The 17,702-nt window shown below is 37.2% G+C and overlaps 1 protein-coding gene across 4 annotated transcripts in view; it reads right to left on the bottom strand.

Moving 5' to 3' along the window:
- Nucleotides 1–17,702, bottom strand: part of BEND6 (BEN domain containing 6) — a 99,641-nt gene that overhangs the window by 42,593 nt on the left and 39,346 nt on the right. For all 4 annotated transcript variants that reach the window (XM_007484131.3, XM_007484130.3, XM_007484136.3 and 1 more), the window contains 4 exons: nt 13,176–13,409; nt 12,895–13,055; nt 11,035–11,130; nt 8,218–8,395 (listed from right to left, as the gene is read on the bottom strand). In XM_007484131.3, the coding sequence (XP_007484193.2) occupies nt 8,218–8,395; nt 11,035–11,130; nt 12,895–13,055; nt 13,176–13,371 (631 nt within the window). In that variant the 5' untranslated portion in view covers nt 13,372–13,409. The remainder of the gene's footprint in view (nt 1–8,217; nt 8,396–11,034; nt 11,131–12,894; nt 13,056–13,175; nt 13,410–17,702) is intronic.

Genomic DNA, 17,702 nt, shown 5'->3' with positions numbered 1-17,702 from the left:
GATTTCCTGTGATTCCTCTGTGATCCCAGACATTGAAGAAACATCCCAAAACCTCTCAAGAACATCTGGTTTTAATAGTGAACTGAAATACAAAGTTGCCTTGGTGGACTTTGTCCAGGCTAGGGTGACTAGCTCACTACTGACACCATCCTCTAACTTAACTGCTATTTCTGGCTTCCATCAAAGACTCTGTTTGTGGGGGCTTAGCCTAGGTAGCAAGTTAGGAAACAGGGAAATTCTAGGTAGAGAGGAAGTAAGCATAGCCTCAACATCTGTTTGGGGGTCAAAGAGACTTTCTGCAAGGTCAGTGGTCTGGGAAAAGTTAGATTTTATTAGTGCTAGGGAATCTCCAAGCCCTCCACCCAATAGCCAATCCTTTTTATCCTTGTTAATAAATCTACAACTGTTAAACAACTGAAGTCGGAGTGAGTTACCTACTGGCTTGCTCAGAGAGAAGCCATTTAGACCTCTGAGCCTGAGCTCTCCATCCTCTCAGACTGAGTCAAGTAAAATCTCAGTCACTCGTTTTAATCACCTTATACACAGCCTGAGATTAAGGTAATATGAGGCCATTTCAGCTACAACATACCTTTTTTTCAATCACAATGGGAATAGCAAAGGAGATGATCACAACTCTATGACCAAGTGACAGGGACTTTCAAAAATCCTCGTCCTTAGCATTGGATGGAGAATAACCTGAGACTAGGTGCCCTAGTCTTCTAGCTCCTCTGGGAATTTCATGAACCTCTTGTTTCTCTGTACAAGGTTTCCTACCTGGCACATAAGTAACAGATTGAGCCCAAATGGCATATGAGCAGCAGGTTTGATATTTTCCCTAAATTGTTTGTTGATGGCTTGTTTAGTATGTGGACTCATTCAGTATTTAGACAGAGGCTAGTCATACATGTAAGATTATCTAGACTAGAGATGTCAAACACATGGTCAAGGGATTGTATGTGGTTTAGAAGTTCAACTCAAATCAGATGAAATTGTAATTGGCAAATATTTAACATAAATAAAAATACAATGAAACATAGATAATATTATATTTTAAAAATTAAGTCAATAGATAGCCCACAAGAATCCTTATGTACAAATTGGTGACTCCCATTTTTACTTAAGTTTGACTCCCTCCATTGGTCCCTACAAAGATGTGGTAAGGACAGCAAAAAATACTGCTGAGCCTCAACAAGACTTCCTGATTGGGAAAGGTTTGAATCAGATTCCTGGGGATCAATGAACTTTAAAGTCAGGAAGCCCCTTTATTTAGGAGAAGTCAGAATAAATTATCTGATGAAAAAATTGAAGGAACCTCAGGTATGTGGAACCAGAGCATCTGAGGATAAGAATGTCTGTTCCAGAAAAGGCCAACATTTTTTTTTAATTCTACATTTAAACAAATATCAACTCCAATGAGTCTTTCCAGACTCATTGAATAGTAATGGTGTGTGTGAAACTATACAACTTTTAGTAAACTTTTACACATCTCTTATTGTATTGGTTATTCTTATCTTGAATAGTAAACTATACATCTCTAACAAAAAGAAAAGCAAGTTTTTCTTTTCATATATCAGCATGTAACTTTTAAAGCTGTCCTGCTTGTCTGTGATTCCTTTATAACATTTGCATTTTATAACATATATATATATATTTATGTTACAGAAATAGAATTTCTAAGATCTTAAATGGAATTGACACATCAGAGATGATCAGACTAAATTTTTTCAAAGGAAAGATCCTTTGATACATTGAGCACTCAAAGGTTTTTTTTTAAACCCTTACCTTTGTCTTATGCCAATTCTAAGGCAGAAGAGTAGCAAGGTATTAAGGTGAAGTGACTTGCCTAGGGTCATATAGTTAGGAAGTGTAAGAATCTAGATCTGAACCCAGGTCTTCTTGATTTTAGGCCTGATGCTCTATCAACTGTACTACCTAGTTACCCCTAAAGATTTTTTTAGAAAATTTGATCAATTGAGCAATTAATGAAATTGGTTCAGTAAAAAGATTATCAGCCCTTGACAGAATTGAAAACAATTTGTGTGTGTGTGTGTGTGTGTGTGTGTGTGTGTGTGTGATAACAACAACAAAAAAAGAATCCTCTAAGCATTTTTACAAAGTGGTCTTAGAGCAGAAACTCTACCCTGCAAGTCTTTTTTGGGTCTTCAATTTGGAGTAGGAATTTATCTTTTTTGAGAAAGGAAGTGAATCTGTGATTTAAGTATATTTATATAGAGGATTTCTACCTGATGAAATTCCCTATACTGGTAATGTCCTCTGCAACTTATGATCTTAGAAAGTTGTCCAGAGCCCTGAGTGGTCTAGTGACCTGTCTATATATTTCTGCATAAGGTGGGAATTGAACTCACCAACTTTCAGACACAGCTTTAAGGAAGTAGAGAGCCTCAGGAAAAAAGCAAGCCAAATATTTTTGTAGAAAAAAACAGTATTTCTTTTCCCATGGATAGTTTGATTTCCTCGGAGGCCTGACTACCTGGGTAAATCTGACTGGCTTAGCAGAATTTAATTGTTTAGTAAATCGAAAGCAAAGTCACCTGAAAGAAATTAGATAGAAAGAAAATATTGGAACAAACCATATAGTTGGAGGTTCTTAAGAAATAGAATATGTTGTAACCAAAGGACATAGAGAAATGTCTGACAGTAATTGAAATTCAGAGAATTGGAATGGGACATCTGGAACTGCATTGGCAAAATCAAATTCCTTGACTCTGCATTGGAATAGATGGGCTTGAGATTCAGTTTCTATTTCCAGAGGTAATGGTGGTGGCATCTACTTGGAGTGGTTGTGATAATCCATAGGTGGCAATTTTTGTTGGAAAACAGCAAGTGTGTTGACAATAGGTTGTACTATGGTGGTTGGAAAGATGAGAAGCCCCAGCAAGCATTTTGTGATGAGAACAGATCAGAATCTGAATATTTCAGGTTTGGTTCCAGATGCTGGTGGTACTTTAACTCTTTAGACCCAAGAATTCTAATGGAAGTGGAAAAATGAACTGACACTGAGAAGATGATAAAGGTTTAATTCCCTTCTCTGGTCTCTTGTGTGGGCAGGTACTTTGCACATGATTTTTTTCCGTTTCTATGTTTTTTGTCTCCTATAAGTTATAACTAGTCATAAGTGGTCTATGCTTTGTGTACATAGTGTGGTGATGGTGGTTATGGTTGTCATGCTCAGGGTGAGGTAATACAGTTGAAGAGCTCAGGGACTAACTTGGTATACACAGAATAACTAGACCAGAGGGTTAGACCTTTATCTAGAATTCTCAAGTTTTCTTTCCCTAAAGAATGATTGAGGCATGTGAGATAAGAATCTTATGATTTTAATTTTTATAATTTTTGTAAGTTTATAAATAACAGAGGCAGATGAATCACGTGTCCTCTCCTCCCAGGAAAATGGAGTTATTGGTAAGCCAGAGTGAAGTGTCTTAGATTTGGAAATGTCTTAGGGATGCTTTTGATCTGGAGAGTAGACCTAGGGAAGTTTCCTGGGCTACTTAGGGGAAAGATGTGTTTTGGAAAGAATTTGCCCTACCCACATTCCTAAGATGAAGGTGTGGACTAGAAAATTGGATAGTTATTTTGCTTTTGCCACTCAATCAGCCAAAAAAGCATTTATTAAGGGCCTACTATGTACTAGGCCCTCTACTTGATGCCTTTCACCCCTATTCTAAACCTCCAAAACATTTTGTTTGTATGTATGTAGTTTTAATTTTTTCTAATGAGCAGAAATCTATTATCTCTTTTTCCCATCTCTCCCCTTCTTCCACCATGGTGGGGAAGAACAATTTAGCCACATAAGGAATACTTAGAACCTTGGTGATGGAAATTGGGGGCTACTGGAGAAATCTGAAAGGAGTAATTGTCACCTAGGCTTATACTCCCCTGATGCCCCTCAAACCCCAGTTAGGTATTCTACCCTTATGTGACTTAAGGGAGAGCAATTATAGCTAATTCCACTAAGGAGGTAAGGAAGAGGGATGGACAATGCCATCTATTTCTTAGAGATATAACAATAGCACTCAACAAGTTGAATGGGGTAGTCTGATGACAAAGCTCAAGAGAAATAGAAGGAATGGTCCTTGGTTTGATGCACCTGATTGAGACAGAGTTAAGTGTGCTATTCTCAGAAAAAGCATTCAGCTTACACCTCCAAGAAAGAATGAAATGTATAAAACTAGTCTGTTTTCATTTCAAGGACTTTGATTATTTACCCAGAAGATTTAGGGGCAGGCTTGGTGCCCTGGGAGTATGAAAGGCAGATGAAAGATGAAAGGACCTTATCCAGGGGCAATTCACCTAGCCACCACAACTGCCTCCTTATCTCTTCTTACCCTTGAAAATTTAGGGTGATTCTTTCTTCCCATGTGATGAGCTCATGTTATCTTGCTATTTTCTGACTGGGGTAAACTTCATGCCTAGATTATAAGACCTGGCCTCCAGAGAATGGTGGTAGGATAGAGGAGGGAGGAAGGAAGTCTCAGGTTTGGAACTCATGTAATGTTGGTACTTGTGCCCTGGGCATTTGCATTTGCCACTAGGGAATTTGCCTTCCTCAAGAGGAAAAGAAATGAATTTCTATCTTCTACTCTTATTCTCTGACTCCAGATTTGTAATTGTAATTTGGGGTGGATACTCATTTTTTGTCCCACTTACACCCAAAGATAACCAGTTTTGGACCAGGTTGAAGAATTCCCCCACCCTTGGAGCAATATCCAGGAGGAATTGGATAAGGAGAAAGTAATATTAAATAGAGTGAGCTTTTAGCTTCAGAACCTTTCTTCAACCCAGTCTTCAAGACCAGCCACCTAAATATCTGATGAAAGGGTCCCAGTCCCAGGAAGAGACAAATACTGGTATCCAGTAGCTACAACCAAGAAACTTGTAAGACATATGCATAATTATATAAAACTAGTTCCTATATTGGCCATAAGAAAAAAAAATCTACCTCAGCCTGTATCCATAGTCCATCACCTATTTCTATGTGAGGAAATGGATAGCATATTTCATTATGATTCCCCTAGATTGTGCTCAACTTCCAAACACTGACAAAGACACCTGCTCCTTACAGTGATTTACGTGGCAAAAGGAGAAACTGATTGTAAACCTGAACATTTTACCTGTCATCACAAAAAGTTAAATAATGAATTTCAGATATTTTGTTCATCCCCCCAGTAGGGACCACCTCCCCTACTTGCACTAGAACTTGAAGGTTGGATCCCTCAGAGAGTGACTGGGTGACTACTGTAGGTTTCTAGGAGTAGGGGTTACACTGTGAAACTTCACTTCTAACATTGTAGCTCCTGAGTTCTCACCAGCATGCTCCTTATTAACAATCAGCCAGTAGTCTCAATTAGCTCTTATCAAAAGGCATTTACTAAGAAGATATATTAAGGACAGTTATAACAAAATATTTCTCCCCCAAATTTGGAGTATTTCCACAAATAAACACAGCATCCATGAGAAGAGAGAACTAAAACTTAAAGGGCAGTGGAAGAAAGGTACACGTATGGCAAAAGGACAACTCACTACTCCTAGTTTAGGAAGACTGAGTCCATAGCCAGTTTTCTTCTTGGGGACAAGGAGTTGTATTCCCTGAAGCTGCCTCCTTCCTCGAAGTGTCTCTTCATTCTCAGCTGAGTGCATTGTCTCTGATTTGTCCAAAGGCTTTGATGATGTGATCAATGGTGGGAAGAAGAGGGAAGAATATAACTCTCCCCATGTTTACTTCTCTCCCCCTCTTCTCTCTGGCACAGGCCCATAAAGTATTTCTGCCTTCAAAAAGTATTTCCAAGCTTGGAATCTTCCCCCAGTGGATTGGTTTATTCCAAGATTGGCTTGCTGTTTTTATACCTAAACCCAGGAGTTGTGACTGGTCCTCTCACTCAGCCCATTACATTGCTTTCTTTCTTGACCCTATTAGAGAGAAGTATACACTTGACAAAGTGATTAGAAATTAACCAGTTTCGCTAACTCATTAAAATCTAATATGTGATTACATTGCTTTAGAGTTATAGGAAAATCTCTTAATACCTACCACCTTGTGATTACTTTTTAGGTTTACTTGATTGATTGATTCTATGATCCAGGCAAAGATGCTTTGGCACTTAATTAAAGTGTCAGCACTTATGCATATCTTATTTACATAGTTAAGTTGAGGTTGTTTTTCCTTAAAAGGTATTGAAACCATCTTTGAGACTTTATTGACTTAGAGGCCTAAAAGCGGATGCTGTTGACATCATTTTCTTGTCACCTGAGTACCTATTAGCTACAGTTCTTTGATGCTTGGTTGACCACCTTTAAAACTGAATTTTTTAAACTTTAGATTTATGCAAGATGACTTAAAGCAAGTAATCTATGCTTGGCATAGTTGCCCTGTGTTCTGGATAGTAATTAGTAAACATTTGTCATGCCTTTGTATCTGTGAGAGTAAGAGTGTCTTATGCTGGGGCAGCTAGATGGCTCAGTGGATAGAGAGCCAGACTTGGAGATAGAAGGTCCTGAGTTCAAATGCAGATTCAGATACTTCCTAGCTATATGTCCCTGGGCAAGTCACTTAATCCCAGTTGTCCATCCTTTATTGCTCTTCTGCTTGGAACCAATACTTAGTATAGATTCAAAGATAGAAGGTGGGAGGTTTTTTTTTTTTAAGAGTGCTTTTTGTTTCATGATTTTTCTCTGAAAGCAACCAGCATTAATGCCAAAAGTGAGGGAGTAATGAGAGGTAGTATGATTAGTAGCATGAGATTCTGTCCATCTGAACCTCAATTCAAGCAGAAATACTTGTATGCAAATGGGTTGTTTCTGACAGATTTTAGCTGACATGTAGTGTAGATTTTTTTTCTATATTTGGAAGATGCCTTTTCATATTATCCTATAATTCTTTTTATGATGTGACACTTCATGTAGATGTTGTTTATCCATTTGGGGTTTATTGTGGTATGTTGTATAAGATATTGGCCTAAACCTATTTTCTGCCAAACAATTTTCTAGTTTTCCTAGCAGTTCTCATTAATTTTGAAATTCATCCCCAGAATTTCATTTTCTTAAGTTTATTAGGAAAGAAATAAGAAATAAGCATTTACATAGTACCTACTATGTGCCAGGCACTATGCTAAGCACTATATAAATATTATCTCATTTGATTCTCACACTGATCTATGAGGTTGGTATTGTTAATTCCTCTATTTTACAGTTGAAGAAACTGAAATGAACTGAGGTTAAGTGACTTGTCCAAGATCCTGTAGCTAGTAAATATCTGGAGTTGGATTTGACTTCAGCTTTTCCTGATTCCAGGCCCAGCATTCTATCCACTGTGCCACTAGCTTCCTCTAAGCATTGCTGCATTTTAGGGTTTCTAGTTCTTATTTATTTAATCTGTTCTACTCATCTACTTTTTTTTTTGGCCTTTTAACCAGTCTCAAATAATTTTGATCATTATTTCTTTATACTCTTCTTTAAAATCTAGTTTCACTAGGCTTCCTTCATTCCTTTTTTTTAAAAACCTAATTTCCCTTGAGATTATTGATCTTTTATTCTTGGAAAAGGATTTTGTTATTGTTGTGACTATTTGTAAAAGTTAATACCTGGACAGTTTGGCATAACACATGATCTGAGAATTAATTCAAGCCACATCATTATTATTTAGGCCAAAGTCCATCTATAAATAATGAAAATTTCTTAAATTATCTATCTTCTTTTGTTTCTGTAGAGTCTTTTGTTCTGGAACTCAGTGGTAATGGATTTGAGTTGAGCCACTAGATAATGGAACCCTTACTATGTCACTGAACTTCTGGGTCCTAGAAGCCACTCTAAAAAAAAAAAAAATCACAATTGAGTTGCTGATCTTCAATAATATCATATCAAAGAAATCATAGAATCTTAAATAATTCATTTATTTAAGTCCTCAATATTTCTTGGTAAATTACATCCAAATATTTTACACATTTGGTAGTTATTTTGGAGGGAATTTCTTTTTCAACTGTTTTTTTCTTAATTTTTGATAGCACCATGGAGAAATGTTTAAGATTTTTGTAGATTTATTTTTTTTATCTTTCTATTTTACTGCTCATGATATGATTTTGTTGAATTATTCACAAAATCAAATGTTTCCATTATTCCTAAAATACTCTTTTCCCTATTTTTCCCATTCATGCTAGGCTTTTCCATTCATCTAAAATGTCAAGTTCTCCCAGATTTTACCTTGAAGTGTGACCAGTGACTGCCGAAGGCGGCAGTTTTCTGTCATGGTGTCAGAGAGTTTCTGTTTCAGATTTTTTATTTTGGCACACAATTCCACTTTTGATAACTGGATTAAAGACTCTTCATCATCACTGCTGCTTTCAGTGGGCAGAAGGGCAGTTCCAGAAGAAGGTTCTCGCTTTTAAAAAAAGGAAGGAAGGTAGGATGGAAGGAAGGAAAAAATAAAGTATTTGAGAAATACATGAAAGTTTTTGGTAAAAGTGCCAGTGCTTCTTATCTTCATTCTTATTATCTTTGAAATTACCCTTCACCCATCTCTTACTAGCTGTGTGGCAATAGGGAAACATCTTAACCTCTCTGAGTCTTTTTTTGGTAAAATGGGGATAAAACTTAAAGTACTTACCTCACAGGACAAATATAAGCATCAAATAAAACATATAAAATACTTTACAAACTTTAAAACAAAATATAAAACTTAGTTATTATCAGTTTTTGTATCAGAAATACACTGCAGCAAAACTTTATATAGAACTTGACCTTTTTATTAGTGTAGTATATGTACTTGTAACTGACAGACCCATATAATTTTTTTTAATCTAGGAAGTGTTTCCTATAATCCCCCCCCCCCTATAATTCTTTAGTGATGCATAATCTTATCACTGTGGATACTCCCTCCTCCAACATAAGAAGCAACCTCACTAGAGCTTGATTGATGTCTTCAAGAAGGGTCTATGTGACTCCGGGAAAATTACTTAACCCCCAATGCCCAGCCCTTAAAACTCTTTTGCCTTGGAACTAATGATTCTAAGACAGAAGCTAAAGGTTAAAATTAAAAAAAAAAAAAAAAGAGCTGACCAGTGGTTAATTAGCCAACTGGTAATGCATCTTTCCCATTTTATCTAGGCTGATTCTCATAGGACTGACATAGCCTCTGTCTCCTGACCCATTTTATGTAAAAAGAGAAAATAATAAACATAATCACAGATCACTCTAGTCTCTATTTCCTATAAAGACTGTTAAGCAGGTTTTGAAGAAATGACAGTCATTCTTATTAACCATCTCTGTGTGTGGTTGGTTTGGGAGGATTCTCTGAGTAGTTCCAGCTTTCACTGCTACTAAGCTGCCATCTTGGTTTTTCCCACCTGCACGCCACCCTCCCTTCCAATCTCTGTGTATGAATCTCACTAAAAGAAGCTATTGTCTATGCATTCTGTAAACCTTGAATCCAACTCCAGAAACATTAATAATAGTACTTGTGCTTATATTTCCTAGGTTGAGGAAAAGAGTTCAGAAAGAATCAGAAAAGGCAAAGTGCCAAGAAATGATGGATGTAATGGGGACCTGTATTTGTGCCTGTTTGTATAACTGTACAAAAGGCAGAAAATATTTGTATCCATCAAATGGATTTAAAAAAAAACTACTTTCAATTGCTTCATATACATGAAGACTAGATGAGTATTGGATGTCAGAGAATTGGATGAAGCTGTATTAATGGAGATTTTGAACTCTAGACTTCATTTCCCAGAAGTCCTTGGTATTTCCCAGAATTCCCTATAGTCTCCCCTATGTCTCCACATTGGCAAGATCATGTTTTTTGGTATTTAACTGGCAGTAACACCTCCCACGCTCTCTCTCCCTGCATGATGCAGCAAGTATGGTGGTAAGCTAAGTGCGGGGATTTTAAATGGGCTAATCAGCCATGAGCATGTGGTTTTTATTTTGTATCCTTTTTATTCCTTGATTTCTAATGACCCTTAATAAACCTCATAAAAGATAATATTTTTATTATTAGAGATATTTTAATTTTTACAGTTTTGACAATCATGAAGAGATTTTTAAAAATATCAGAGTCATAGTCAATATGTGTCAGAAGCTGTTCTTGAACTCAAGTCTTCATGATTTCAAGGTTGGTTGCTGTCTAAGATTCCTTTCACATCTGTAGATTTAAAATGTTTAATTTATTTATTTATTTTTAACTCTTACCCTCCTTCTTAGATTCAATATTATGTATTGGTTCCAAGGCAGAAGAGTGGTAAGTACTAGGCAATTGGGGGTTGAGTGACTTGCCCAGGTCACACAGCTAAAGAAGTAACTGAGGTCATATTTGAACCCAGGATCTCCTATCTCCAGGCCTGGCTCTCAGTCACTGAGCTACCCAGCAGTCCCCCTAAAATATTTTTAAATAAATTTTTTTCAAATAATAAGCATTTCATTTCTTTCCTTCCCATACATCCCCAACAAAAAGAAAAACAAAACCTTTTTAAAACAAATATCACATCTATATTTTAAAATAAAGTGCTTATATAGAGGGTATAGATTGGATGACTGTGATATTGCTAGGAAGTATCTCTAAAGATCTAGTAAATAATGTACAGGTTGGTGAACACTTGAGCAGGGTGATAGGTTTTGCAAATCTCTCTCTAAGAGTTCTACAAGCAGTCAGCAGATAATGAGGATGGTGGCAATGAAAGTCATGTAATTCCCTTCATCTAGCATAATACTGATTTGCATTACTTAGGCTGTTAACTCCTACAGGTTGGTGACTGCACTCATCTTTATCTTGAATGAATGAATAAATGAAGTTATAAGGAACTATTGAATAGTCACCATGAAACTTTTGAAACTAGGAGAGACTATGTAATTATTAAATATTACTGAACTCATTAACATTAATCTTTTAAAATATTCACATATTTGTAAATCATGAATCCTTCTGGTACCCCTTTCTAGGTAGGTAGCAGGTGCTCTTTGCTCAGGATAAAAACTTTTGACTTTTTAATTCATATTGCTGAAGACTATCAAAGATGAAGGATTTACCAGTTTGTCCAGCAAAGGTGTTTCCAGGTGATTCAGTTCATTAGCAGGAGAAGCCTGTAGGGATTTTTTTCTTTTTGTACTCTTGGTTATCTGTTCCTGAAAGATGTATTTTAACAGTTTTTATTACATTTAATTTTATAGTTCACATGATGTCTAGAAACAAAGGAGAAAAAATCTTTTAAATGTCATTAAATTTCCTAGAAAAATTAATAAAAAGTAACCTAAATTTTATGTCATTATCAGTAATCTTTGAGAATAGATATTATTTAATTTCTTGTAAGTGTATCCTCAGCACCTAGTATGTGCCTGGGAAATAAAAGGCAGCTTAAAACATGCTTGTTGATAGATCATTTGTTGGTCTGCATTGAGCTTTTGCTGCATGATAACATATATATGATGCCATGGGAAAAAAATTAAATGTAGAGTCAGAAACCCTGGGTTTGTGTATTGCTTGACCACTTTGTAGCAGTGTGATAAAAGATCATTCGTTAAAAACGTCTGTGTTCATTTTATGAAAGTGGATAAAAATACCTGCTCTGACAGCATCACAGGATTAGTATGAAGAAAGAATTTGGTAAGTCATAAAGTAGTATTTATTTTTGAGTTTCTGTGAAGGATAGTTTTTTTTTTCTATTAATAAGGACTCAGGCTCAGTATTTTCACATATCAGCACTTAAATGAACTATGGCATTTATGGTCAAATGGACAGAGTGCTGGCCCTGGAATCAGAAAGACCTAACTTTAAATCTAGTTTTGGATACAACCTTTGTGAACCGGGACCAAAATGGGGATAATAACAGCACTTACCTCACAGGGTTATTGTGAATTCGATTATATTAGATAATAGATAATATCTATTAAAAAAGTGTGGTAGAGCAGGAGAGATAGCATGACAACAGATTCTGATCACATGAGGGAATTTCAGAGTTCATAGTCATAAAAATGGAGCATTTGTGGGTGATGACAAGATCAAGGAAATGGTCATCTCTGTGTGTGGCTGAAGTGAAGTAGAGGGAACTGGGAAATGAGCAAGTTGAGTAACTGAGAAGTAAATATATTTGGAGAAATGTTAATATGAATGTTGAATTTCCCTACTATAAAGGCAGAAGTGCAGGAGAAAGGAATGATGGTGAGGTAGGCACTGAACTCACTGAGGAAAGAAGGGGATGAAACAAGGAGAACATATATATCACAGCAACAGATATTGTTTGGAGAATAACTGTGAATGACCATCTCCAGAGGAAGAACAAATAGAAAAATGCATGACATATCTGTCTCCTCACTAAGACCTGAGCCTCCTCAACCCTCTTTCCTGCAATAATTGCATTTTAACTCATTTCCCCTGAAGGATGTATGCTAAAGAGACTGATAAAGTGGAATTGATATGACTCTAATTTATGAATTTACTAACTCTTCTTCCTTGTTGTCATTTCACTATGATTATTATTTATTAAAAACTCTTACCTTCCATATTAGAATTTCTATTGAGTATTGGTTCCAAGGCAGAGGAACAGTAAGGGTTAGGCAAGTGGGGTTAAATGACTTGACCAGGTCACATAATCTGGGGAGTGTCTGAGCCCAGAACTGAATCCAGGTCCTCCTGTCTCCAGGCTTGGCTCTCTATCCATTGAACCATGTAGCTGCCCCGGTCAGTTTATTATTAATAACAATCAGAAAGTCTATTTGTCCATAAAATTGCCAATTTTTATAATTAGTTTTGGCACCTAGTATAAGAAAATAGCTCTTTTAAATTAATTCCTTTACCGTGTTCATACACCACTGTGAGCATCTACTTAGGCAGGATAAATTCATTGACAAATTTTCAGAATTAAAATTTTATTAAAATTAACATAAACCAACCTGTTCTTGATCAATTTCCCTTTCTTCATTCTTTGATATTAGTGTTTCAGTTTGTTTCCTTTTTCCTTTTTGAAGCCTTTGTGTTTCAGCTGCTTCTAAAATCTTCTTTTCATCTGCTTCTAAAATCTTCTGAATAATCTCAATCAGCTCTTGAGGATCATCTGAAATGAGATTAGGACAGGAAGGGAAAATGTCGAAGCAGATGACGCTATCTGTAGTCGGTCACAAAATCTTTGTGAGAAAGAAAAAAAAGTGAAACAACACTTCATAATGTCACTCACCACTCATGGAAACTATTTTTGCTAACTGTTTCTCTGTCTTTTTCTCCTCCATTGGCCAATTTACTAATACATTCTCATTTGCCTTTGGGAGACTTGCGACTTCATTGTCATCACTGGGAAGATCCTGTATCCATGAAGTCTCTCCTACACGGAGGGAGCTGTCATTTGCAAAATCAAAGAGTGTAAACTTTTTCATCTTGGGAAATTTCTCTTGTCAGAGAGTTGTGTGTAGGCCTAAAAAAAAAGAAAGAAAAGAAAAGAAAAGAAAAGAAAGAAAACAGTACACATGTATGCATTCCCAGTGACTTGGGAGATTATTTCTTAGCCTTCTGGAAAATTCAAAATGAATCATAACAGATCTGGCTAAGGAACAAAATTTGCAATGTGAGAACAATTGCAATGCAACTGTTACCAATTAATGACAACTCTTTTGAAATGTATTGCCAGTAACATTTAAATCTTGGGTTTAAGGAATTTTCCTGGGGGGTAGGAGGGAGACAAAAACCCAATGAAAGACTCAAGAGTTCATTTCATGACATCAGAATGGGATTCCCAAGATGTAAAGACAGATAAAATGGTAACTGTAAACAGGAACTGCTCTTTTTCTTGGAGGGAGAGGTGAAGGGCACAAATATGTTTCATACCAGTGCTTGTTATTCAGGGATACAAGATAGATCAGAAAGTTTAGAAGTAGAAGCACAGAAAGAGAGAGATGGAAAGGATATTACGAGATTTGTGGAAATAGTTAAGGGAACTGGAGGGAAGTGAAGCTAGTGCCCTCTACAGCATTGCTCAGAAGGAAGTTTTCACTGAAAGGTCCTTTTAAGAGTTTTGGATTCCCATATACATTTTTAGAGGGGGATTGTGTGTGTGTGTGTGTGTGTGTGTGTGTGTGTGTGTGTGTGTGTGTGTGTGTCTTTCTCACCTTGGAGAATGCAATGTTAGGACCATTACTAAAAATAGAAATAGCACGGACAACTTCCAGTGTGCTGCTGGAATACTGCTTATGTTTGCTGAATTTGTGTTCTGTAGCTCTTTACAAAAAGGCAAATTCAGCAAACATAGTCCAGAAATGAAGCCCTAGTAGGATCATAGACTTATAGCTGGAATTGCAGAGATCATCTAATCCCACCTGCCTCACAGTACTGAGGTTGAAACAAAGACCCCTAAGGAAATAACTCGCTTAAAGTAAATGTCCCTGAGGGGATTAACTATCCTAAATTCAGTCCTGGCAGAGGTGGGTTTCAAATGTACTCACATTCTAACTCTAGAGCCGATATTTTTTCCACCATGTCACACTTCCTTCTACAAGTCCAAGGTCACTGATTATGTATGGTATCAATTTCCTAGGGAGACCTCCTAGCATCACTCCTTTATATTAATGTTCCTTCCATCTCACAATATAACATTGTGAGCTGAATGAGAAAATGGTCCTCTCTCATTTCATATATTTTGAGAGATGGTCTAGTATAAAGAGGCAGCTAGATGGCCCAGTGGATAGAGTGTTGGATCTGGAATCAGGAAGACCTCAGTTCAAATTCAACTCTAACCCTTATTAGCTATGTGAGTCTCATGACCTTTGTTTACCTTATTCTCCTAGAGAAGGAAATGGCAAACCCCTCCAGGGTCTTTGCCAGGAAAACATGAGGTTGTCAATTTGAAATCTGGAGACCCCAAGTTTGCCCAGTCCCCTGAGAACTCACTCTGAGGGAAGTACTAGACTCACCCATTTCAGATGGAACAATAGACCTTAAGGTAGACCTAATCAAATGTTAAATATCCTTTTGTCCTAGTAGTTTCTTCCACAGTATCAAAGCCTTTGGCTGTATCTTTCCCTTTTGTATCCATTGTAAAGCATCAGCCTCTCCCTGAGAATCCTGTCTTGGACTTCTCAGTTCCCTGTAGCCATGGTAATGCCAATATATCATATTTCCCTGTCTTTAGTTCCCCAAATGGTATTTAAGTTCCCCAAGTTCTACTGTTCTTTGGAGAATCATTTAGTCCCTTTGCATTCTCCCAGAGATGCCATCCCCAGAGCCCCAGAGCCCCAGGGTGTTGACCCTCTGTAGTTTGCCTCACTTGGCTCTGTGATAGTGGTGGATTATTGGACCTGTCTCTTTCCTGATTAAAGACTTGGTTTTTCTGACTACTTCAGTAGTTCTGTGTTTTTACAAGTTAACAATGGACAATAAGGTCACCAAGAGTCAGACACAAATGAACTATTAGATAACCAACAGGATAATGGGAAGTGTGCTGGGTGTGGAGTCCTTACACACCTCAGTTGAAATCTTCCCTTTGACATCTACCAACTTGACAGCCAGGCTTAACTTTTCTAAACCATCATTTTCACATCTCTAAAATGGGAATAAGAAAACCTTTCATATTTACCTTACATTATTGTTATAAGGATCAAATGAGATCATGCATGCAAAATACTACACAAATATTCCCCACCATCATATAAAGTGATCTTAAACTTTAGAGTTTGTTGTTTGCCAAGTTAGATACCATTTCGTGTTATTGTGAAGGAAGCTAAATAAATGTGAACTGTTAATTGATTGTTATTAGGTAGAGTTTTACTCTTAGTATTAACATTCCTAGAGTAACATTTTAAAAGAAGTCTTTATTGTTACTCCTTTTTAAAAACAGATCTGATCAAGTCACTCCCTTATTCAATAAACTCCTGTGGATCCCTATTGCTTCCAGAAATAAAAATAAAATGTTCTATTTGGTGCTCAGAGCTCTTCACAACATGTCCCCTTCTTACCTTTCTAGCCTTCTTATTTTTTAGTCTCCTCCACATAAGATACAGTGGCACTGGCCTTCTTGCTATTCCTCACACAAAGATATTCTTTCTCCTAGGATTCCTGGCATTTTCACTGGCTTTCTTACATGCATGGAATGCTTTTGTCCTCATCTCCATCTCCTGGCTTCCTCCAAGTTCTGTCTTTTATAGAAAATCTTTCTCAATACCCTTTTAATTCTCCACTAGTTATTTCCCATTTATCCTGCATATAACTAGTTTATATATATTTATTTTCTTATTGTCTCCTCCATTAGATTATGAGCACCTTGAGGGCAGGTGTTCTCTTTGGCTTCTTTTTTATATTCTTAGAGCATAGTCCACTGCCTGGCATACAGTGGGTGGGCACTTAATAAATGTTTATTGAATGATTGCCTCAAGATGGTAGCTATATAAGAAGAGAAAAGGAGGCATATTTTCAAGTGATTTTGCAGACGATGAAATCCATAGACCTTGGTAACAGGCTAGATATGGAGGGATGGTGAGAGTTATGAGAAACTTAGAATGACAGGCAGATTGGAGCCTGAGGGCCTGGGAAGATGATGGTGCCCTTGACTGTATTAGGTACATTTGGAGGAAGAGAGCATGGAGGGGAATTCCAGTTATTGAGCTCAGTTTTAAACATGTTATATTTAATGTGTCTACTAGACATCTAGTTTGAGGTATCTGAAAAGCCCTCAGAGTTGTGAGGCTGGAGAAGGATAAAGGGGATAATAGTAGATTTAAAGAATCATCAGCATAAAGATGATGATTAAATACAGGAGAGCTGATGAGATCACCAAGTAAAATTGTATAAAGGGAGAAGAAAAGAGGGCCCATGACAGAACCCCATTGGACACTTGGGTTAGAAGGCATGACCTGGAATAGGAATCTGGCATAGGAGAATGAAGAGTGGTCTTAAAGTAGGAGAACCAGGAGAAAGTAGCATCCTGCAAACCTAAAAAGAAGAGAGTCTCAAGAAGAAAGTGAGCAGCAGTGTCAGTGCAGAGAAGTCTAGGAGACTGAGGATTGAGTATATAGGCCATAGGATCTGGCAGTTTAGAGGATCATTGGTAACTTTGGAGAAAGCAGTGTTGGTGGAAAAATAACTCCAGAAATCAAATTATAGAGATTTAAGAAAAGAACAAGAAGAGGGAAAATGGCGGCACCTACTGTAAATGGTTTTCTCAAAGGATTTAGCCACAAAGGGCAGAAGAGTTATATAACAGTAGCTGGCAGGAATGGGAGGGTCAAAAGAGGAGGCTGAGGATAGAGAAGACATAGGCATGGCAGTAGTTATAGGGAAGGAGCCAGTAAACAGAATGAAACTGAAGGATGAAATTGAGAGGGAGACAGGGATGATGAGGAAGGCTGTTGGAGGAGATGGGATGGAACAGCATCCCTTTTTCCGGTAGAGGTTTGACCTGACCCTTAAGGAGATGAGAGAGAAGTAAAGGAAATATTGGCAGAAGGTATTTGAGTCCTATAATAGAGTGAAGATGGGGAAAGACAGAGCTCATGGCAAATGGCCTCAATTTTGTCTGTAAAATATGAAGTTTTTAGCTGAGAGGGTGGGGTGAGGGAGAGGCTTGGGAGGCTTAAGGAGAGATGGCAAGTTTTGGGAGAGCAGATGTGGAGAGTGCAATAGTGAGCTTATGAGGGAGGCATAGAAGTATTGTCTAGCAGCAGTGAGGGTCCAGTTGAGGCTGTGTAACATACATCTGTAATGGATCCAATCAAAATGA

This window comes from Monodelphis domestica, chromosome 2 (assembly GCF_027887165.1).
Source record: "Monodelphis domestica isolate mMonDom1 chromosome 2, mMonDom1.pri, whole genome shotgun sequence".
NCBI lineage: Eukaryota > Metazoa > Chordata > Mammalia > Didelphimorphia > Didelphidae > Monodelphis > Monodelphis domestica.
Note: the sequence above shows the minus strand (reverse complement) of the source record. Positions and strands in the feature narration are given on the sequence as shown.